Below are 23,575 nucleotides of genomic sequence, written 5' to 3' on the forward strand. Positions count from 1 at the left end.
CCGCCCCCGCCCCCGCCCCCGCCGCGGGCCTGAGTCACCCGGGCCTCCGCGTCAGCCGCGCCCCTCCCGCCCCGCGACCTGCAGACTCACCCTGAGTCAGCCTGCCCGGGCGCTTCCACTCCGGGACGCGGCGAGGCAGAGGGGAGGCTGCGGGGCGCCCCCCGGCGGACAGGCCAAGTCCCGCGCGGGCCGCGGCGCGCAGCCGGCGGGGAGCGCGGGGCCGGACCACTTCCGGGCGGGGGGGACACGCGCTCGCCCCGGCGGCCGCCCCCGCCGCCTGCGCAGAGTGGTACGGCCCGACCGGGGTTAAAGCTCGCGGGCGGCGCGGCTGCGGCGGCGGCGGAGCGATGGGGCTGCGCGCGGGAGGAGGGCTGGGCAGGGCCGGGGCCGGGGTCGGCCGGGGGGCGCCTGGGGGACCCGGGCCGAGCAGCGGCGCGCAGGGCGGCAGCATCCACTCGGGCTGCATCGCCGCGGTGCACAACGTGCCGCTGAGCGTGCTCATCCGGCCACTGCCGTCCGTGCTGGACCCGGCCAAGGTGCAGAGCCTCGTGGACACGATCCGGGTGAGGCCCGGGGAGGCGGGCCGGAGGGAGGGCTCCGCAGGAGGGAGGTCACACTGGACTCGAGACGGGACTGGTTCCAGGCGCTCCGCCGGGGCCCAGCATTTGCTGTGTGACCTTGAGCAAGGGGCTGGGCCTCTCTGGGCCTCTGTTTCCTCGCTTGAGCAAGCAGGAGATTGGAGGAGATAATTTTAAAAAAACGATCGCGAACTCTGTTTATAAAGCTAGCACTTGCAGTGCCCAGGAGCTGTTTCAAGTGCCTGAGCTTCATGCCAACTCTGTGAGGTAGATGCTACTACTGTCCTTCTTTTACAGACGGGGAAACTGAGGCACGGAGGATTTTTTTTTTTTTAAGGTAACTTGACCAAGGTCAGGCACTTTGAAAGTGGCACAGACTGGCTCCAGTGCCCAGCAGCTTGGCCACCACACTCTGGAGTTAAGCCATGCTGTCATTGCTGGCTGTTACAGTCAGTGGCTGTGGGACTGGACATGTCATGTCTGCTGGGAGGCCCTTGCAGGAACTGGATCTGGGAGAGGACAGGGATCAGCCCCATCACTGAGAGAGGGTGTTGAAGAATGGGGAAGTGATCCTGGCAGGAACTTTATGGGAGGAAAGGAACATGTGTGTCAGGTTGGGCCTGCGTAGCATCGTGTCACCTTTCCCCATCAGACCCTTGGAAGGTGGTCCTGGCAGACTCCAAGGCCCCACCAGACCCCTCTACAGCTCCCCAGATTGCCACAGGGCCTGCTCCCTCTCTTGGCTCAGGCCTCTGCCCCCTCTCTGCCCTTGCTAACACTGCCCTGGCCTCTCAAGATTACCCCCCTTAACCCGAGGTATTTTCCCATAAAGCACTTCTGTCCCTCAGGCTTATATATTTGTTTGTGTTCTATTGTCTGTCTTCTCAGGTCAACTGCACAAAAGCGGGGACTTTGGTCATATCCTGGCAGTTTCCTCAACACTAACTAGCATGGTGCCCAGCTGTTTGTGGAGGATCTAGCCATGTATGTGCTCTCCCACCCCCAGGCCTTTGCACAGGCTCTTTTACCCCTGCCAGGAACTCTTCCATCTCTTCCTTACTGTTTCTAACTCTTTCTTGGTCTTACTCTCCCAGTGTCCGTGTCTTCCCTGATGCCCCCCTACTCGGTTAGTGGCCTCTTGTGGGCCCCCAGACACCTGCATGCTCAGCAGCAGAGCTCCGATCCCCCTGGGTGTTAATGGCCTGTTTAGACACCTGTCTTCCATGCTAGAACCATATGCTCGTGGAGGGCAAGAACCAAGCCTGTCTTTACTTACCATATGTATTCATTTTCTATGGCAACTGTAACAAATTGCCAGGAGTTAGTGGCTTAAAACAATACAAATGTGTTATTTCCTAGTTCTGTAGTTCAGAAGTCCAAAATGGGTCTCCGCGGGCTACAATCAAGGTGTCAGCAGGGCTGCATTCCTTCTGGAGGCTCTTGGGGAGAATCCTTTTCCTTGCCTTTCCCAGCTTCTAGAGACCACCCACAATCTTTGGCTCATGGCTTCTTTCCCCGCATCTCCAAAGCCAGCAACATCAGACCTCCTCTTTTGCCTTTTCCACTTTCAAGGACGCCAGTGATTACATGCAACCCATCTGGATAACCCAGAATAATCTCTCCATCTCAGGATCCTTAACTTCATTCCATCTGCAAAGTCCCCTTGGCCTACCCAGGCTTCAGGGATTAGAACGGGGACGTTTTGGGGGGCCATGACCCCGCCCACTCACCATCGTGCCCCCCGGCGCCCAGCACAAGGCCCGTCCGGCACCGGCTCCTCGTTCATGCCCCTCCGCCGGATGGGCTGTGCTCCACACCTCCCAGGCGTCAGCTCTGTGACTCTTCACCTGCAGCCCCAGAGAGCATCCACACCCATTTTACAGATGAGGAACGGCTCTCAGAGAGCTGAGGCCGTTTGCCCTGGGTCCCCCAGCAGCTCCGTGGAGGAGCTGAAATTCAGATGCAGGATTTTTTGGGTTCCAGAACCCCCGCCTGTCACTGCTGGGCCTTACTGCTTACTAGTCATTTCTGGAATAAATGGATAAATGAACCCATCAAATAAGCATAATAAAAGAGAACCCATGGGCCAGTTGGCAGGAGGCCTCCTAGGCAGCTCACGCCTAATGTGGTCTCCCCACTGTGCTCCATCCCCCACCCCCACCCCCCCCACACCCCCTCCCGCCACCTCGGGCTTTACCCACTCTGCACCTCGCTGCTCAGGCCCCTAACACAAAGTCAACCTGGATTCTCTTCTTCCTCTTCTCCTTACATTCAGCCCTTCTGCCAGTCTCCTCCGAGCTGCCCCCATGTCCTGAACCTGTCTGCCTCTCCCTGACCCATCCACGTCTTCATCCAGACCAGGGTCTTCTGCTGGATACCTGCTAAGGCCTCACCTTGGTTTCCCCTTTGTCCACCCCTTTGTTTTGGTGAAACCTGCTCTCTCATGACAGCTTTCTAGAAGGGTCATCCAATCATGTCACCCGCCACTGTTAGAAACCAACCTGCACAGTCTGGCTCCTACTGACCTTTCTGACCTCTTATACTCCTCCACCTCCAGCCCATTCTGTTTACACTGGCCTCCTTGCCATGCCTCCAGCATGGTGACCTTGTTCTGGCCTCAGGTCTTTTGCATTTGCTGTTCCCTCCAGTAATACAGAGCATACATTACTGAGCACTTTCCATGTGCCAAGCATTGTTCGGAGTGCTTTACATACACTTACTCACTTAACTCAACAGCTCTATGAGGTGGGTCTCTTGTCTTCATCCCTATTTGATAGACGGGGCAGGTGAGGCGCAGAGATTAATTGTCCAAGATGACGTAGCAGTTACGTAGCAGAGCTGAGATTTGAACCTAGGCAGTCAGGCTCTGACTCTATAAACTGTTCCACCTGTCTCTCTTCCCAAGCCAACTCCTCTGCGTTCCGTCTCTGCTCCCTCGTGACCTCAGAGAGCCTGCACGGATGCCCATCCCGGGCCTGTCAGCCTGTGTTATTGTCCTCACAGCATAGGTCATTCCAGCTCTCACTCTTTCGTTCCATCTGCCCCACCAGACTGGAGTCCCGTGAAGGCAGGGGCTATGCCTGGCCCATTCTGGCTGTACTTTATTCCCGGAGTCTAGAACAGGGCCAAACAGAGAGTGTGTATGCGGTATAATAATAAACTGATAAATGTTTAACAACCTGGTCTCTAGGGGGGAAGAGCCCTGATTTGTAGCATCTGCTCGTTTCCCTGATGTAAATCAGTGTGGCTGATTTTCAAGCTACTGAGTTGATGACAACCAGCTCACAAAATTTCTGAATATTTAACAGTTGTCTCCCATAAGCCAGCATGAGCCAGTGAGTACCCTGTTGGAGCTCAGCGCCGGTTAACAGAGTCCACACCGCAAACCACCACGCCTTGCGCCGTGCTCACTGACACTGTCCTCTTCTCTAGGAGGATCCAGACAGCGTCCCCCCTATTGATGTCCTCTGGATCAAAGGGGCCCAGGGTGGTGACTACTTCTACTCCTTTGGGGGCTGCCACCGCTATGCGGCCTACCAGCAGCTGCAGCGAGAGACCATCCCTGCCAAGCTTGTCCGGTCCACCCTCTCAGACCTCAGGGTGTACCTGGGTGCTTCAACACCAGACTTACAATAGCAGCCTCCTTGGTGCCTCCCAACACTCCCAAGAGCCCGGAAGACACAACCTGGCCTCTAGGGCACCAGGCCATGCAGGAAGCGATCGGGCTCAGGGGCACGTTCTCTGTGCCTAGGGGGCGGTCTGACTCTGAGCACCTGTTCCACTAGCTGCAAGACCGTGGACTCATTACTGAACAATGTGGGAGCCCCAGATCCCACTGCTGCAGAAACGGGGACGTGTCTTTGCTCTCGAGGTATTCTTGAGAGAATGAAATGGAAAAGGAGATGGGTTGGGAGAGCGACCTGTTCCTGGCTCCAGATCCCCAAGCACAAGGTCCTACATTTTTGTCTGTGTATCTCCCATTATGTGGAATACGTTCAGCTGCAAGTAAAGGAAAGCCTAGGTTACAGTGGCTTAAACAAAGAGAAGTCTGTCCACACAGCGTGAATTCTGGAGAGAGGTGGTATTGCTTCAGCACCCCAGTGAAGATAGGACTCACATCTCTGATTCCATTTGGCCTTGTTACTTCATGGTCAAAGATAGCTGCTGGACCTCCAGAAATTGTGGCTGTGTTCAAGGAAGAAAGGTGTGGGGGAGGAAGAAGGGCCAAGCCAGCTGTCGACTTCTATCATGAAGTCAGACCTTTTTCAGAGGCCTGTTTCCTGTTCTACCCCCTGCATATTTCTACTTAGGTCTCCTTGGCCCAAACCAGCTACAGTTGCCACCCCTGGCTGCAAAGAAAGCTAAGATGGCAGGGAACAGAATTGTCATAACCAGTAGACCCTTCATATTCCATCTTGTGGAACCGGCACACCGCTTCCTGAAATAAAATCCCATTATCAAGAGAGAAATAAGGAATTGTGTATCAGTTAGTCTTTGCCGTGTAACAGACCATCTCCAAACTTGACAGCTGAATGCACGTCATTCATTTGCCTACAGTTCTGCAGGTTTGCAATTTGGGCTGGACACATGGGTATAGTTCTGCTGGGCTAGCCCAGCATCACTCCCAAGGCTGCATGCAGTCAGCTATTACCTCGAATAGGGCTGGATGGTCTAAGATGGCCCTACTCACTTGTCTGGCATTTGGCAGGCTGGAGGCTGGGTGACTTTGTCCTCGTTCATGCTGCAGTCTCGCCAGCAGTTTCGCTCAGGCTTACTGACATGGCTTCAGAGTATCATGAGAGTGAAAGTAGAAGCTGCAAGGCAGATGGATCTCTCCCAGGGCTGGGCCTGCTCTACTAGGGGCATCTGTCATGGTCTGTACTGGTGGGGTGGGGGTAGGCCAGATGGGACATTCCAAAGGGGCTTCTGAAAACAAGAGTCCTGGGTGAAGGAGAGAAGGACAGGAAGGGTGCAAAGTGAAGCAGGTTTTGCTCTCACTGTTCTGCTAAGGGATCTCGGTCCCTGGATGTTTTCAAGCCTCAGTTTTCCCAGCTCAGTAACCAAGACAACAGCTTTCCCACCCATTCTCTGTCCCAGGGAAAGATGACTGAGGTGACCAATTTAAATGTAAAATGAATATAGTCCTAAATGCAGTGTAATATCCTAGAACCAAAAAAAGGACATTGGTGGAAAAACTGGAGATCTGAATAAGGTGTGGATTTTAATAATATACCAGTCTCAGTCTCTTAGTTTTGACAAATGTACATGTAAAACGTAAGGTGATGGTGGGGTAGGCTGGGTGCAGAATTTGGGGGAACTCTTTACTCTCTTTGCAGCTTGTAAGTCAAAAATCATTCCCAAATAAAAGTTCATTTAATAAAAATGAGAGGGTGTACTTGCTTTGGACTGCCAGTTTAGGTTCTCAACAGGTTTGCTACAACACGGATTGCTGGGCCCCAGCCCCAGAGTCTCTGACTTAGCAGGTCTGGAGTGGGGCCTGCAGATTTGCTTTTCTAGCGAGTTCCCGGTGCTGCTGCTGCTGCTGCTGTCCAGGGACCACAAGCTGAGACCACTGATCCAGACTTAGGCAATGATTTTCAAATATGGTGACACCCCCTCCACCCACATTGGGCTGAGTCCCAGGAGCCCATGTTATGGGATTAGCTTGTGCACCCACCCATTCATCGTAGGGCATTGGATGAGCCCCTCCCTGGAGGTTTTTTCTAAGCTGTCAAATGGACTCTCTACCCCTGAGATTTGTACCAAGGGTCAGGAAGCTGAGGGCAGGTTTTGTAAACTGCTGTCATGAGGTGCCACTGGTTCATGTGAGTAATCACCTCCTCCTGACCCACTGGTCGAGGATACCAGAACAGTTGCCCCTTCCTGAGAAAGCTTTTCCTTCTTGCAGGTAAGACCCAAGCAGACAGCACTAGGGGCCCTGTGTCTAGACACTGGGAGGGCGGTGCGGAATAGATTTGAAGTAGGAGGGATTGGTCATTCTTTTATTATTATTATTTTTTAATTTAAATTCAATTTATAGAGTACATCGTTAGTTAGTTTCAGATGCAGAGTTCAGTGATTCATCAGTTGCACACAACACCCAGTGCTCATCACAAAAAGTGCCCTCGTTAATGCCCATCACCCAGTTACCCCATCCTCCCACCCACCGCCCCTCTAGCAACCCCGTTTGTTTTCTAGAGTTCAGAGTCTCTCGTGGTTTGACTCCCTCTTTGATTTCTTGCCACAGAAGAGGAGCAGGGTTTTGAAATTGGCTGGTTGCTCTCAGTGGAAGCTGAGAGCTGCATTTTTCTCTTTGCGCCAGCAGGTGGCGCTGCTTCCTGGCCTGCCACAGCAGGGCGGGGCCTCTAGCCTGCAGAGCAAGTTCTGTGGGAAGAGTGTGGTGGAGGGAGGGGCTTGACTGCAAGGGAGATGAATCAGGTGCCCAGAGAAGCCCGGGGCTTCAGGCTCGCGGAGACCCGGCTGGGAGTTTCAGGTTCTCTTTACCCTGTCCACTCCTGCTCTGTGGTCATACACACATCATGGCCTCTCTGGTATACACTGTGGGGTACTGAGCCAGATGGTCTCAAGCTCAGCAAAGGTGGTACCTCCTGCAAGAAGTTTCCCGATACTTCAGGCTGAGCCACATGCCTCTTCTGGGCTCCCCAGTCTGTGTCCCCTCCCCAGACAAACCACTGCCCCCCAGGAACTTGGGTCCAGTGAAAGTGTGTAGGGACCCCTTAGGCCCCTCGCTGCCCTGGAACCCACCCCCAGTCACCACGGAAGATTTAAAATGGTTTTTAATTTCACAAGTTAGATGTGCATAATTCACCTTTTAAACATAAAGATATTAAAATGCTAAATAATTAAAAATTCCAATAAGAGAGGCAAGCTGAGACCCGCTGTAAGTCCCAGTTCCTGGTGGCCCCTGTGCCCTCCCCACTTTTGGGACAGTTACCTTCATGACTTTGGCATATACCCTTCCAGACCTTGTTCTAACTTTGTAGTAATGTAGTGTGTAAGGTATAAGTAAAGCATGCTTTTCTTTTTTACACTATTTTGCAGATTGCATTCCTCACCCCAGCACTGTGCCATTCCCCCCATTATTAGCCATTATTTGCCATTCACCCCATTAATTGTCTTTGCTCTTCTCCCAGAGTCTCCCTCATTCTGGTCACTTCCTCAAAGGGGCCTCCCCTGACCATTCTGTCTAAAATGGTCTCCCTCCCCTAGATTCTGTCACCTTACTCGGCTTTGTTTTCTTTGTGGCATTTATCACACTCTCTGAAGTTATCTTCTGTGTCTGTTTCTGTCTCACTGGCTAGAAAACATTGTCCAGGCAAGACTTGATCTATCTTATCACTGTAGGCCCACTGCTCAAAACATAGTAAGTGTTCAATAAGTATTTGTTGGATGCATAAGTGCCATGGAGGTCTAGCTCATTCTTTTAATTACTATGTGGCATTCCAAGGTCTGAATACCACCATTTCCTAGTCATTCTCCTGTTAATGGACAGTTGAGCTTTCCCGTTTTGCTGTTCTGAACAACTTTGATGGCACTCTCCCTTCTCTCTCCACTGTATCCCTGGGAGAGGGACTGCCTGGCTGATCCATAGCTCAGTTTCTGACTTCTAAGGTACGAGCAGATTGCTCTGCGGGGTGGCTGTTCCAAGTGCCTTTTCCTCCAGCAGAGTTTGGAGGGGCCGCTTTCCTTCCCTGCACTCCAGCCAGCGCTTCTTAACCTTTTTTTGGGTCATGAACATAGTTGAGAATCCAAAGAAAGCCACAAGCCCTTTCTCCAGAACACACACACACACACACACACACACACACACACACACACACACACAAATATGTTGGGCCATTTCTGGGGCTCCTTGGACTTGATGGCCTCATCCCCCAGGGGACCCTGTATCGAATGTTTAGAAGCCTAATTATCTGATTGTATGGATGGGAACACTGAGGCACACACAGATGGGGGTGTGAATGAATGAATAAATGGGATGTAGTTTTGTGGGGTTCAAGAAAAGTGTTCAGGCCTGATCTGCCTCCAGTCAGAAAAACACTTCCTGGGGGAAAGGGGGGATGGACTCTAAGGGTCTAGGCAGCTCCACCTGTCAGCTCCGGCCAAAGGCAGGCTCAGTCTGGCATCCAGGGTCAAAGTGGGGAAGCAGGCAGAGGCTGCAAGGCCTTCATCCCTGCCTCCGGTACACGTGCGTGTTGACAGCCACATTTGCTTCCCTGCCGGCTCTGCCCGAGCGGTCCGATCCTGACTTGGGCATTCCCACGGAGCGGGAAGGTAGGGAGAGCTCATCACAGAAAGACCATCATCAGAATCATGGTTTCCACACTTGACACGCTAGTCCCGACAGGTGGGCTGGGCAGACATTATCTTCCCTGTGGGACAGATGGGTAAACTGAGGCCGAGGCCGCCCCCAGAGCCGTTAACCGCCCGCCCGCCCGCACACACGGACCCCCGCCGGCCATCCGCCCGGCCCTCCCTCGCCGCCCCTTCCCCGGGCCTGACCCCCGGCGCTGCCTGACGGATGACCTCAGCTGCCGCCAATCCATTGGTTCCAGCTCCCGGGGGGGTGCGCGCAGAACAAAGCGCGCTTTGTGGCGGGGCCGTCCCCTCGCCCGGCGCGTCCGCCGCCGGGACCCCCTCCGGAACTCCGAGCGACGCCCCCCGGCCGACAGCCGTGTAATGTCTTCCAGGCCGCGCGGCTCCTTCCAGAGCCCGAGGGCCGCGCTCGCTTCCCCCCCCCCGCCCCGGGGGCTCCCCGGGGCCGCCCAGGGGCCCCGCTCGCCGCCCCCGCCACGGCGGCGGGATTGGAGGGCGCCCCCAGGGGGAGGTCGTGCTGGCCGCCAACCTGTCCTTGCGGAGGGAGCCGGGGGGCAGGAGGACTCGCCGCCCGTGGCCCTGGCTGCAGGGCAGGTGCCACCACCTGATAGCCTTCTGCTCTAACCCCTGGAGCGACCGTATGGGGTGGAAAAGGCTCTTAATGGTGGTGGTGTCCTTGCTGCAATTACGATTATTGTCATTGTTTCGCGGCCGTGACAGGGAGTCGCTTTGATTCTCACAGACCTGCGTTTGAACCTTGACTTTGCCACCTACTGGCTGTGGATATGTTCACCTCTCAGGACAACAGCAGTAGCGGCAAGCATTTCTTGAGCACCTACTGTGTGCCAGACACCACTAAGTGCTTAAAGGCTTTATTTAATTCATTTAATCCTCCAAGGACCTTAGGAGGGAGGAGGTATTATCCTCCTTTTACAGAGGAGGGAACCGTGGCCCCTGAAGACAGACTCACTGCCCTGAGCCTCAGTCTTCTTGTCTGTACAATAGACCCTCAAGGGCCATCTATTCTCATCACTTACCTCCTTCCAGATGAGGACACAGGGGCTGGGAGCAGGGTGACCGGGGACATCCAGGATGTTCTGCCCCTAAGACCCTCTGTCGTTTGAGGATTTTCCATGGGAGGTACATCTGCCCACAGGCTTGTAGGGGAGGGAGCAGTAGGAGGAGGGTCTGCCTACAGCCGGAAACCTTTCCCAAGAGGCAAGTTTCACTGTCCTGTCCTGCCCTTGAGGGGTTAGGGGGTGATGGCAGAAAGAGAAAGAAACCATGCCCGGAGAGGGGACCAAGGGGCCACAGAGAGAGCTAGGCAGGGCTGGGGCTCACTGCCCCCCAACCCCCTTCACACAACGCCGTGAACTTGCACCCTCAAATTAGTGTTGGACACATGCACCAGCCACTGTTCCAGGCACTGGGGTCATCAGAGAACAAAACAGATAAAAATCCCTGTCCTCTTGAGGTCCATTCAAGGGAAATGGGCAAGAAACACACACGAGACATGTATAAAGTGTAAAACGCAGTAGCTAGTAGTGATACATGCTATGAGAGAAGAGCAGAGGAAGGAGAAAGAATGAGATGGAAAATATTGACTTTATTAAGGTGGCTGGCCTCTCTGAGGTGGGGGCATTGACCTGAATAGAGAGGAAAGAAGCCCCGCAGACGTCAAAGGGAAGCAGGTTCCAAGCAGAAGGAACAGCACATGCAGAGGCCCTGAGGTAGGAACCTGCTTGGAGTGTCCAAGACAGAGCAAGAAGGTCACTGTGGTGGGGGAGACCTGGCTGGAACAGGTGAGGAGGTAGGAGAGATGGGCACCATCGGCTTGGGAAGGGTGTCATAGGTGGTTAAGGCTTCGGTTTTTCCCTCCAAGTGATCTGGGAGCCATGTGAGGCTTTGAGCAGAGGGGAGACCTGGGCTGGCTCTGGCAGCTGAGCCAAGCAGAGATGAGAAGGGGCTGGAGGGGGAGTCTGCTGCTGTCACCAGGGCCCAGGTGTTGGTTGGTGGACTGGACCAGGGTGCAGAGAAGGGGTCAGGATCCAGATGTAATAGGAAGATGGAGTCCCAGAATTTTCCAGTGGATGGAACTGGATCTGAGGGATGAGAGAAGGACTTCAGTAACCCCCAAATTTGGGGGTCCACCAGCCGTTTCCAGAACCTTCACTGCAGACCAGAGTGTGGCCAGAGTCCCCAGGTGAATCCCACTCTTCTGCTGGTGCCCCGGTGGACTTGGCCAAGCACAGAACACACAGTAGGTGCTCTGGTTCCCCAAGAGCACAGTGAGGACGTGAGGAGGTGAGGAGGTGAGGCTAGAAAAACATCTGTCAAAACCCATCAAGAGCCTCCTTCACAATATGGGCCACTTGGGACAGGCGGGCTTCATCCCACCTTCAGGGACCACCGTTTTTGAATTATTAAATCTATTTGCTTTTATTCTACTTAAAAAAAAATTTTTTTTAAGGAAACTTGAGACAGCCAGACTAAATGGAAATCAGTAGCACGTGACATAAAGAAATGTGGCTGTCAGTATAAACAAGGTAAACACAGCACCGTTACCGACTTCTCCAGATCTAGCTGAGGCTGCTCTCGCTTTGTAGCAAGAGTCTGAAAGACCCATCCCCACCGACCCAGGGCTCTCTTCTTGCAGGAGTCGGAAGTGGAAGAGAAGGAGAAAGCATTCATCGTCTTGCTTTCTGCATCCTCCCCTTTTTTTCATTCCATTTAACAAGCAGAAAGCACTTATGATATTATTTAAATGCTTCCCAACTATGAAGCCAATTAACACTCACAGCAACGCCGTGATGCAGGTACATTTATTACCCCACTTTGCAAATAAAGAAACTGAGGCTCAGAGAGATGAGATCCCTTGCCTAAGTCACACAGCACAGATGAGGCAGAGCCAAGATGCAAACCCGCGTCCCACTGTGGAAGCCATTCATTTGACCACCACATGGTCTGTCTCTTGAAGGCATTTCATTATCACTTAGGAAGCACCGAACTACTGGAACTAGAAAAGCCCTCAATTAATTTTAATTCTGTGAAAGTGTCTACTAAAATGTAAGTATATCGCACCACCTCTTGCTTAAAAATGTTTCAGGATTGAATTTAAAAACAATTCCAGGGCTGCCTGGGTGGCTCAGTCATTAAACGTCTGCCTTCAGCTCAGGTCATGATCCCAGGGTCCTGGGATCGAGCCCGGCGTCAGGCTCCCTGCTCGGCGGGAAGCCTGCTTCTCCCTCTCCCACTCCCCCTGCTTATGTTCCCTCTCTCGCTGTGTCTCTCTCTGTCAAATAAATAAAATCTTAAAAATAAATAAATAAATAAATAAATAAATAAACAAAAACAATTCCAGACTCCTCACCATCAATGTCCTGAATGACCTGCCATGCTCAGATCATGCCACTCCAGCTAGGATGACTGCCTTTGTTCCCGATGGCTTTCTGACCTCAGGGCCTTTGCAAATGCTCTTGCTGCAGCCTGGAATGCCTTTCCTCTGGTTCTTCTGGCTCCTTCACATCCTTCAGGACTCAGCTCAAATGTCAACTCCTTAGAGAGGCTTTCCCTGTTTCCTCTTCCTCCCACACTCTCCCCAATATTCTCACCCTGTTTTTTCCTTTGCAGCTTGTAATTATTTTGTTTATTTGCCTGTGTACTTGTTCTTTTTCCTGCTGCCCTACTATGATGTAAGCCCTGTGCAAGCAGAATCTAGTGGGCACAGTAGCTCGGCATCTGAGACAAAGAACTCAGAGTAGGGCAGACTGGCGGCATTGGCCCGTCCCCAGATATGGGAGTAGATGTGTCTGTGGAGTGCAAAGGGCAGGGGACCACCAGGAAAATGAACTTAATATGAGAAAAGGTCTTTCTCACAGTCCTAGTGTTCAGGCAATAGAAACGACAATGTCATAAGGTAGTGAATGTCCCATCACAGGAGCTATGCAGGTTGAGATAGGACAACCCCTGATCATGACTGCCTGATATATGGGGACTGTGTAGAATGGACTCATTACCAAACATGGGATAGATAATCATTCACTTGCTCATTTACTCATTCATTCATTCATTCATTCATTCATTCATTCTGTCTCCTATCTATCCATTTATTCATTGACTCCATGTTTCCCCAGCTTTACTGTGTGTTGAACAATCTTCATGACTTTGGCCACACCCACAGAGCATCTGCACTTAGTATCTTAAGTACATATATCTTCTGTACATAATATCTCCAGTCAGCCTTGGGAGGTCATATGTGTTCTTAAATTAACTTTATTGAGGTATAATGTACATACAACAAAATGCATTCATTTAAAGCATGCAGTGCAGTGCATCTTGACAAACATACACACACCCATGTAGCCACCACCTCAAAACAGTCACAGAACATTTCCACCACCACTATGAGTTCCCTTGTGCCCCCTTGCCATCAGGCCCCCATGGCAACCCTGGCCCCAGACCATCGCTTTATCAGAAAGTGTCCAACACTTCAGAATTTCTCCAGGACCCGTTAAGCACCACCCACTCCCAGCAACATCCAAACAAAAATGAAAAATCAGAATCCCTTCCCACCAAAAAAAAGTAACTGACCAAAATGAATAAAATGGAAACGAAACAATATTCTCAAATTCTAGCTCGTACCATTGCCTGCAGAAGTTCTTGACCCCAGACTAGCTTTCTCCAGATTACAGAAAGAAGGAGACAGCAAGACAGAGAGACCCACGGGTGTTAGAAAGAGGTTCTTTTTTTTTTAATGTTTTATTTATTCATGAGAGTCAGAGAAAGAGAGAGAGAGAGAGAGGCAGAGGCAGAGAGAGAAGCAGGCTCCCCACCTAGCAGGGAGCCCGATGTGGGACTCGATCCCAGGACCCCGGGACCATGACCTGAGCTGAAGGCAGACGCTTAATCATCTGAGCCACCCAGGCACCCTAGAAAGAGGTTCTTGGCATCCTTGGAGATGCTCCCTGGCCTCTGGGAAGGCCTGGCAGATGCTGAAGAAAGAATGACTTTCTCACCACAGATCTGTTACTTAAGACCCTGCTGCGGTTCACCCATATCATCTTCTGTCCACCCCCACCCTCACCACAGTGATGCAGCCTCCACATTTGGGACACACGGCAACTCCTCGTCTCCTCTTTCATCCACCCACTCATTCATGTATTCATCTAACAAACGCTGAGTAGCTACTGTGGGCCAGCTGCTGTAGCTACAGAGAAAAGCTATGTTCTGGCCACCATGTCAGCCTTGAAGGTGGTATGGTGCCTAGCACATAGTAGATGCTGAGCAGATCTGTTGAATGGGTTGCTGTGAGATGAAAGACACAAATACCCATATTCTTTCTGATACTCTAGGCTGTTGCTCTAACAAAAATCTGCATGGAGCAATCAAGGAGGACTTCCTTGGGGAGGTGGCCTTTGACCCCACATTTGACCACCTCCTCCCACTCATTCTCCTTCCACTCATTTGACAGGTGCAGAAATGGGGACACAGGGGTAAAATGACTTGCTCAAGGCCACACAGGAAAAGAGAGGGGGGAAATGATAGATGGACAGAATCTAGGACTCAGGACCCCAGCCTACCATTTCCTCCAAGTGCTGTGCCAGGTCCCAGACCAACAGACAGGACAGCAGGCCTGGGGAAGGGTCTGGAATCCATTTGCTCCAGCCCACTAATGTTTTCCCAGGGAGAAGTGGGAGGCCCTGGCCCTGCCCCTCTCTGTACCCCCCCCACCACCATCTGCTCCCTGTTTATTTATTTATACTTAAGTCTCACCTCCCAACCCTGCCGGGGGCTCCAAACATACCCGGCATCCCTGCAGAGAGGGGAATGAGGGGGAGAAAGGCACTGTCAGCCCCCATGGCCTGGGGAAGCCCAGGTCTGAGAGCTTCCCAGCCCTACTGCCCCTACTAGGATCAGCCAGGATGACCGGGTTCAAATCCCAGCTAGCAGGGCTTCCTAGTTGTATCAGTGCTCTGTGCTTCCATCTCCTCATCTGTAAAATGGGGTTAATAAGAGTAGTCATGTGGGGTCAGTAATGAGGATTCCGTAACGTGCTGTGGACCCGGTCTGGCAGAGACATACGCAACAAGAGTCTGTGTTGTATTGTGTGACCTTGAGTAACAAACTATCCCTCTGGCCTATTCCCTTGTCTCTGCAACGGGCAGCTAGCCATTCCCTCTAAGGAGCTCCACTGCCATGTCCCAGGATATGTGAGGGCTACAGACCATGTCCCCTCCCCAGAACCTGCACCCTTGGTGTTGGGATAATTGATGCCAGCCCCCTGCCTCCAGTCCATGTTGCCCTCCAACAATCTCTTCATTTGCAGGGAAGGCAAACCGACACCTTCCCTAGCCCAGCATGAGGCCAGGGCAGCCATCTACCTCGGCTCCCCGAATGGCACCCTCTGGGAGGTTAGTGCACCGCAGGGTGCTGACACGCTGGCCGTGGCTGCGAGTTCCAGGAAACTGCACCCAGCAGCTCCTTAGGGACCATCAGCTCAGGGTCTGCCTGCTGGGAAGGAGCTGCTGCCGGGGCTGCTCCCCGGAGCTCTGTTCTGGATGACCCTGCACGAAAACAGCCTCCTCCTCCTCCTCCCTGAGCTACCGGGGACTGTGTGCATTCATCCCTCTCTCTGTGCCCCCTTCTGCTATCTGAGCCTTTATCACCCCCACCCAGTCCCATTCCCTCGCTGAATCTGCAGCCCTCCATCTGAGCCCCGCCCTCCCTCTGCTTGGCCAACTCCCTCTCTGTGCCCCCAGCCTCCCTCTGAGACACTGTCACCCTCACCAAGTCCCTGTCTATTTCCCTGAACCTTGTTCCTCTCACTGTCACATCTCCTCTGAAGGTCCTCTTCCCTCACTGGGCCCTACACCTCTACCCTCCCTCCCCTCTCTCCAAGCCCCCATGTGCCCATAGCCCCCCACCCCCTTGCACACCACACAATGCTTGGGAACCCCCCACTTGAGATGCACATGCCATCTAAAAGCTGTTCGGGGGTCACAGGGCATCTAGGCCGACTCCCCATTCTGGGGACCACACTGCCCTGAAGAAGCCACAGGGGGGCAGATTTCTGCAAAAGAGAAAGGAGAAGGAACAGGCAGATCTCTGGGGCCACCTCGCTAGGGAGTGAACACCCATCATCATCGGAGGGACAGGGGGCAGAGACCAGCCCATGGCTGTGACAGGGCTCTTGCAATGCAGGATGCCACAGCTCCAGGCGTCTCCTTCTAGAAGCCCCATTGGGTCAACAAGCCTGACCCCAAGTGCCATGTTCCTTCTGGGATGCGGAGAGTCAGGGAAGACGGGTAGGGGCTTCCATAACCAGAGAGGGACCAGGCAATAGGAGTGTTAAGAGGCCAGTGGAGGGCCATGGAGACTGGCCCTGCCCCCTGCCTGCTAGACCCATTGAAGCCTGGTTCCTCCTCATCACTCCAAGGAAACTGAGGCTCAAGAAGAGATACCATCTGCCTGACTCTCACAAGAGGGCCTGGGCTGCCATCAAACCAAGCAGGGTGCGTTCCACATCTTAACTTCTCTCTGCTACACCCTAGGCCTCCCGGGCCAAGGGAAAGGCGAGGACATGGGTGAGCCCCACCCCACATGAGGCGGGGAGAGGCGAAGTTCCAAGGAGGGCGGGAATGGTGGGGGAGGGGAAGAGGAGGCAGGTGTCTGTGGGATCCTCTATCTTCCCCTTCCTCAGGCCTCTACCCCCACCCAAGTGGGCCCCTGACCCCCCCAACCCTGTTCTCATCTGGCCTCCATGTGCTCGGCCTGCACCTGAATACACACTCCCCAACGATCTGTCTTGGGCTGTCAGAGGATCAGTGGGGCTCCCAAGGCCTGGCCCAGCAGGGAGCTGGAGGGAAGTCCCTAACAAGAGCTAAGAAGGGGACCCCGGGGGTTGGGGAAGCAGTGGGGAGAAGCCAGGCCGGGAACAGTGACATGAATTTGGGCCTGGCATCTTGTTGGGGCAAGCCCCTGGAAGTCCTGGTTCCCCAGTGGTGAGACCTGTCAACTCCCTTATCCAGGGGTCCTGGACTGGCTTCCAAGTCTGTTTTGCCTTCTAACTTTGGGGACCTGGCCCTTCCTCACTCTGGGCCTCAGTTTCCTTATTTGTGAACATGAAGGGATCACATCTCAGGTGGGCATAAGGTTCTAAAATCAGCAAGAGATCTCTCTTTATGAGCAAAAGAAAATGGCCTCCAAAATGTGAAGTGAAATAAAGCAAGATGCAGAGCAATGTGTACATTCACTTACCTTCCGTGTGCATATACCTCTAAAAGAGGATACAGGATACACGTGTGTATCAGCCTGCCTGTGCATGGAACAATCTGGAAGGACACAGGAAACAGCAAGAATAGGGACAGCACAGGGAAAGGACCTGAGTGGCTAGGGAGAGAGTAGGAGGGAGACTTGCCTTACATTTTTTTATATTGTTGAACTATTGGTCCATACTCATGTATTCTTGGTCAAATAATGATTACATTTAATGCAAAATATATCATCCTGCTAGGAAGTATGTGAGTAGGAAGTATGAAGAGAAGCAGAATATTTGCATAGTCTCATTGTATCTCCCCCACAGATATTTATTAACTACAAAGAGAAAAATAGTGCCTCTATAGTGGAGAAAACTGGCAGACAGCACCTTAACCAAGTGATCAGAGCAAACATCTCTAGCAAGGGGGCAAATCGACATCATGTGTCTCCTGATCGGACACACTGCAAAGTACACAGCGTCCCTGCGGTGGTGTTGTAGCCCAAAGTGCCTGATCTGAATCTAGTCATAAGGAAATAACAGAAAAATCCGACTAGGGGGACCGATTACAGAACAACCATTCTATGCACATGAAAAAATGTCAAGTTCATAAAAGTAAACAAACACACACACACACAAAACAAACAAACAAACAAACAACTGAGGAACTATTCCAGATAAAAGGAAACTAAAGAGACATGAAAACTAAATGCAACGTGTATCCTGGATTGGATACTGGATCAGAAAAAAATGTTTTTTGTTTGTTTGCTATGAAGGATATTAGGCAACGTTTGACTAAGTCTATAACGTAGACAATAGTATTTCAACAATGTTAATGTCCTGATTTTTTGTCACTGTACTGTGGTTTTATTATAGAACGTTCTTGTGTTTAGAAACTATACATGGAATAATTTAGAGATAAAGAGGCATCCTGTCTTCAATTTACTCTTAGAAATGTAAGCAGAGATAGAATGATAAAGCAAGGGTAGTAAAATGTGAACATTTGCGGAATCCAGGTGAAGGTATGCAGGAATTCTTTGTACTATGTTTGCAACCTTTCTGTAAGTCTGAAATTGTTTCAAAATAAAAAGTCCAAGTATAGATGGAGGTCATGGCATAAATAACATGTAGTAGATATACATGATGTCCAGGTACTATCATAAATGTGAGGATGAAATTCACCCCGTGTGCCAAGCCCTTGCACACCACATCTGCCTACTAAATGGTAGTATTGTCTATTAATATAATGGAATATTATATTAGTGAAAAAGAACTGCAGCTGCCTGCCTCAACACAGATGGATCTTCAAAGCATATTGTGGAAGGAAACAACAAGGAAGATAGGATACATATTATAAAGACAAATGTATATATTATATCATGGGCATTCTATACTTCTCAGAATGAAACACAGTCTTATATATTGTGTAAGGATTTCTATGTATGTAGTAAAGTTAGAACATTCATGGGAATAATAAATAATCAGGATAGTGGTTTCTTTGGGGTGTGGAGGGGGACTCTTATTGGGAAGAGCTGCAGGGGCCCTTCTGTATTAGCTGTCTATCCCATGTAACAACACCGCAGCACGATGCTTTAAAACAGCGACATTTATTGTATCTCATAGTGTCTGAGAGTCAGGAATTTGGGAGTGGTTTAGCTGGGCAGTTCTGGTCCTCAGGAGGTTGCCTTCAGATGTCAGCTGGGGCTGCACTCATATGAAGGTCTGACTGGGGCTGGAGAATCTGCTGCCCAAGGAGCTCATGTGCGTGGCTGACAAGTTGGTGCTGGTGGTTGGCTAGGGGCAGAGGGCAGGCAGGACAGAGGAGGGGGACTCAGTTCCTTTCCACATGGGCCTTTCCATGGGGCTGGATTCCATCACATCATGGTGACTGGATTCCAAAAGAGAGCACTGACAGACTGGATGCCTGCCCCTTTGAAGTTCTCCCAACCATTCCTGTCCCCTAACACCTGGCTCTTTTCCCCAGAACAATCCACTTGGATTCGTTTCTGGGATATTCTTCCACAGAGATACCACTTGTTTATAAATGCATATGCAGGGACGCCTGGGTGGCTCAGTTGGTTGAGCTGACTCTTGGTTTTGGCTTGGGTCATGATCTCAGGATCATGAGATCGAGCCCTGCATCGGGCTCCACACTCAGCAGGGAGTCTCCTTGAGATTCTCTCCCTTTCCCTCTGCCCCTCCCCCTGCTCTCACACTCTCTCTCTCTCTCAAATAAATAAATCTTTAAAAAATACAAAACAAGCATATATGCAAATACATACAGTTTTATTCCCCCCAAATGGAAGTCTATTATAGATCATGCAAATACGCTTTGCAGATTCTTACATATTCCTACATAGGAAACTTTGATATTTGTTTTCATGGCTTAATCAGTACACCAGCATGTGGATGTGATGTAATTTACTCAACAACCCTCTTATTTATGGACATTCATTTTGTTTACCTGTTATCTATCACTTAAGCTTCAAATGTACAGGGTTGAGTTTTAAAAAAAGATGGGGGGCGCCTGGGTGGCTCAGTCATTAAGCGTCTGCCTTTGGCTCAGGTCCTGATCCCAGGGTCCTGGGATCGAGCCCCACATTGGACTCCCTGCTCGGTGGGAAGCCTGCTTCTCCCTTTCCCACTCCCCCTGCTTGTGTTCCATCTCTCACTGTGTCTCTCTGAAAATAAAAAGTAAAAGAATAAATGGTCCTCAGTTCATGACAGATTATCATCGTTGACCCCTGCATGCCCCTCCTTTGGTCTATTTTTCTCTCTCTATTCTCTTTTGTCCTCTTTCCCCTTCTTATTTTCTGCCCCACCATAGACCCGTTCTGATGGGTCCCATGTGTTCCTTGGTGTGTCAGTCTTCTTGAAGAACACGGGATGCTTGTGTAGGTATTGTTGCTTTCTGGATATGCATTTTATTTTATTTTATTTTTAAAGGTTTTATTTATTTATTTAACAGAGCGAGAGAGAAAGCACAAGCAGGGGGAGCAGCAGACAGAGGGAGAGGGAGAAGCAGGCAGCCCGATGCGGGGCTCGATCCCAGGACTGGTCCTGGGATCATGACCTGAGCCGAAGGCAGACGCCCAACCAACTGAGCCACCCAGGCACCCCTGGATATGCATTTTAATTTATTTTTGCTCTAGCGTTCATTCCTTGTCCAACATCGGTCTGGGTTGCGGCTTGACTTGTGGCTTCTAGATGATGACTAGGACTCTTTGGTTTGCAGCCACATGTTTTCCTCTCTACTACTCCAGGAATGGGACCCTGGTTGGTCTCTAAGTCTCTGCCACCACACTGTCACCACACTCGTGTGTCCTTGTCTGGGATGGCATGAGGCTCTCATCTGGACAAAGACTCAGGGCATACGATTGGTGGGTGATAAGGTATATGTATTCCAGTTATCTTTTGCACTACCATCAATTACCCTCAATTTAGAAGCTAAACACAACACTTTGTTTTATTCTTGATTTTGTGGGTCAGGAATTCAGGAAGGGCTGGGCCGGGCCACTCTTCTCTGAACTGTGTGGGATCCGCTGAGACAGCGGGGGTTGGAGATTCCCTTCCAAGATGGCTGGCTTCTTCACTCATGTCTGCCGCCTTGATGGACTTGTTCTTTCTCTCTCTGTCTCTGTCTCTGTCTCCCTTTTATGGTGTCTCATCCTAGAGGACACCGCTCCATAGCTAGCTAGACTTCCCCACAGCATGGCAGTCCCAGGGTGGTTGGATTTCCTTCATGGCAGCTGGCTTCTCTCCAAGTGATCATTCCAAGAAAGAGGAAGTAGAAGCTGCTAGTCTTTTCTTTCTTTCTTTCTTTCTTTCTTTTTTTTTTTTAATATGGAACACTTCACGAATTTGCATGTCATCCTTGCGCAAGGGCCATGCTAATCTTCTCTGGATCGTTCCTATTTTAGCATATGTGCTGCTGAAGTGAGCACAGAAGCTGCTAGTCTTTTGAGATCTGGGCCTAGAAGCTTTCACAGCATCACTTCTCCCGTAGTATTGGTCAAAGCAGTCACAGGGCAGCCCCGATTCAGAGAGGAGGTGCACAGACTTCACCTGTTGCTGGGAAGACATTCAGAGAATCAGTGGTCATCTTTTAGACACTGCCATGTATATTTAACGTGACAGCTTGCTCTCCAGATGGTTGCCCCTGTCCCCACTTCCGCAGCACTACCTCCACGCCCCCACCCACACTTGGCTCCAGCCAGCCTGTTCAGTTCCCTCTTTGCACGGCAGGAAGCATCCCTGTATCTGGGTCATCTCACCCAAGTGCAAATATAACTGGAGGATGAAGTCCCAGAGGCCGATATGCTAGGTGAACGGCTATGTGCACTTGCAGTTTTGATAGATACTGCCCACTCTTCAATCACCTCTGAGCTCCATCTCTCAGTGACGGATGGGGAGTCTGAGCACCCCTCCCCACCTCTACCCACCCCATGCTGGAACAAGTCACCCTCCCCGGGCTCCCAGCTTTTGCCCTGGACCCCACAGTCCGTTCTCCACCTGCCACCGGAGGGGGGGTCCCCTTAAAACCTAAGTCAGAGCTTGTCCCTCCTCTGCTCAGAAGCCTCTGATGATCTCCCACATGACTCAGAGTAAAACGTTCTTAAGGCTGCTCTGAAGCCCTGTGTGTCTGACTCTGTGACCTCTCTCACCTGTTCCTTCTGTCCTCCCCTTCTGTGTCCCACCCGGGGCTCTTGGCAAGAGTTTGAACCTGCCACGCATGCTCCATCTCAGGGCCTTCCATTTAATGTCCCTCCACCTAAAAGGTTCTCCCCCTCTGTGTCCCCATGGCTCATCCTCACTCCATCTGTGCCTCCAACCAAACACCACCTCTCCCACTCAGGGTCTTCTCACTACCCTGCTTTGCTTTCTTCTGAACATTTCTTCCCCAATATGTGGTCGATCAAGTTGTATATTCATGTATCGTCCATCTCCTCTCCAAATCGTTAAGGGCAGGGCAGAGGGATTTGTTTGGATTTGCTCACTGCAAATCCTCCCCACCAGTGCGACACCTTTCGTTTAGGCTCCACAAATATAGCTTGAATATTTGTGGAATTCAATCACTGTGCCAATTTGCACCCCCCGCCCCAGCAACGTATAGACCTCAGGAACATAAATTAACCCAAACACACTGCCAAATTCCTATCCTTGAAATTCATGCTTCCCCTGCTCAAGAGCCTTCAAGGACTTCCTATTACCCTGCTTAGCACATCTCACACTGGAACACAAAACCGTTTAATACAGGGCTAAGTGTTTCCCCAGCTTTCGGAAAAGAAGTTCATGCATGAGATTACCCCAACGTTAAGTTTTCCCCTTATTCATTTCTCTGACCTTATCGGCATGGACCCCCACTTATCCCCAAAAAACCACTAAAGGATAAAAGGAGATATCTCACAAACAGTGAGTTCACTGGCTGGGGCTTCTAGTGAAGCCCTGGTGGTGTAATGAAACTAATCCCAGCTCTGGGACAATAAACATGACAACTGATAACTTGAACCAAGTACTTTCTTCCGGCTAAGCCTCAGTTTACCTCTTGGTGGAATGAAGATAGTAACACTCTTCCATATGATAGACTTGCTACTTGCTGAGTGCCAGGCACAGTACCTGGCACTGGGCACATTTTAATGCACTCAGTCCTCATGGCAACTGTAAGAGGCCGGAGCTATTATTATTCTCCTTTCCCAGAAAAGGAAACTGAGGCATAGAACGATCAGCCCGTCTAAGTTTCTATAGCTTGGCAGTGGTGGGGCCCAGATTTGAACTCCCAACACACCCACTCCCAGGCGGGCTTCAAGGCCAGGTATTTACTCTTGTGGTATATTTTAGGGAAGAAGTGTGCTCATGGGTGTGGCTTGCCGGGGGCAATGGGAGGAGGTGACCTTGTGCGTGGGAGAGAGTCTCTAGGACCAAACTGAAATGTACACAAAAGACACAGGGCTGAAGTTGTGCTATGTGGAGTCCACGGTCATGGTCCCCTCTGGGACATGAGCTGAGGCTCCTGGGCTCCCAAGATGGCTTCTCAATAACATTTTATTTTCTACCATGATTAGAATAATTATGGTTAATAAAAGCAAACAACTGTTGCATGTTTACTGTGTGCTAAGAATTTCCTTTGCATTTTGAATCTCTCAGCAACCCTAGGAAAGTAGTGACTCGCATTCACCCCATTTTGCAGGCGATGAGACTGAGCTTGGTGGCAAAGCTAGGTTTGTTCCTTGTGCCTTTACCCCTTCATGGGTCCGTGGAACACCTCCATTTCCCAAGGACTTTCATTCATTATCTCATTCAACTTCACAGTAAGGCCTTGAAATCCATCCTCCTGTCATTCCCATTTTGCTGACAAGAAAACTGAGGTGCAGTGTGCTGCTCAGGGCCACACACAGTTCTCTGCCAC

General features: G+C 51.2%; 1 protein-coding gene and 1 non-coding gene across 2 annotated transcripts; one reads left to right on the plus strand and one right to left on the minus strand.

Annotated features, from left to right (window-relative positions):
- Nucleotides 1-205: 205 nt before the first annotated feature.
- On the plus strand, nucleotides 206-5,946 carry SRXN1 (sulfiredoxin 1). The gene is made up of 2 exons (XM_027620771.1): nucleotides 206-563; nucleotides 4,011-5,946. Exons 1-2 carry the CDS (start codon nucleotides 348-350, stop codon nucleotides 4,212-4,214), a joined length of 420 nt encoding a protein of 139 aa, XP_027476572.1. The 5' UTR covers nucleotides 206-347; the 3' UTR covers nucleotides 4,215-5,946.
- A 15,060-nt stretch (nucleotides 5,947-21,006) lies between these two features.
- LOC113938759 lies at nucleotides 21,007-21,113 on the minus strand. Its single transcript, XR_003524968.1, has one exon. It is a non-coding gene; the product is annotated as a U6 spliceosomal RNA (small nuclear RNA).
- Between the last annotated feature and the right edge of the window lie 2,462 nt (nucleotides 21,114-23,575).

The sequence above is a fragment of the Zalophus californianus genome, chromosome 8 (genome assembly GCF_009762305.2).
Source record: "Zalophus californianus isolate mZalCal1 chromosome 8, mZalCal1.pri.v2, whole genome shotgun sequence".
In the NCBI taxonomy this organism is placed as follows: domain Eukaryota; kingdom Metazoa; phylum Chordata; class Mammalia; order Carnivora; family Otariidae; genus Zalophus; species Zalophus californianus.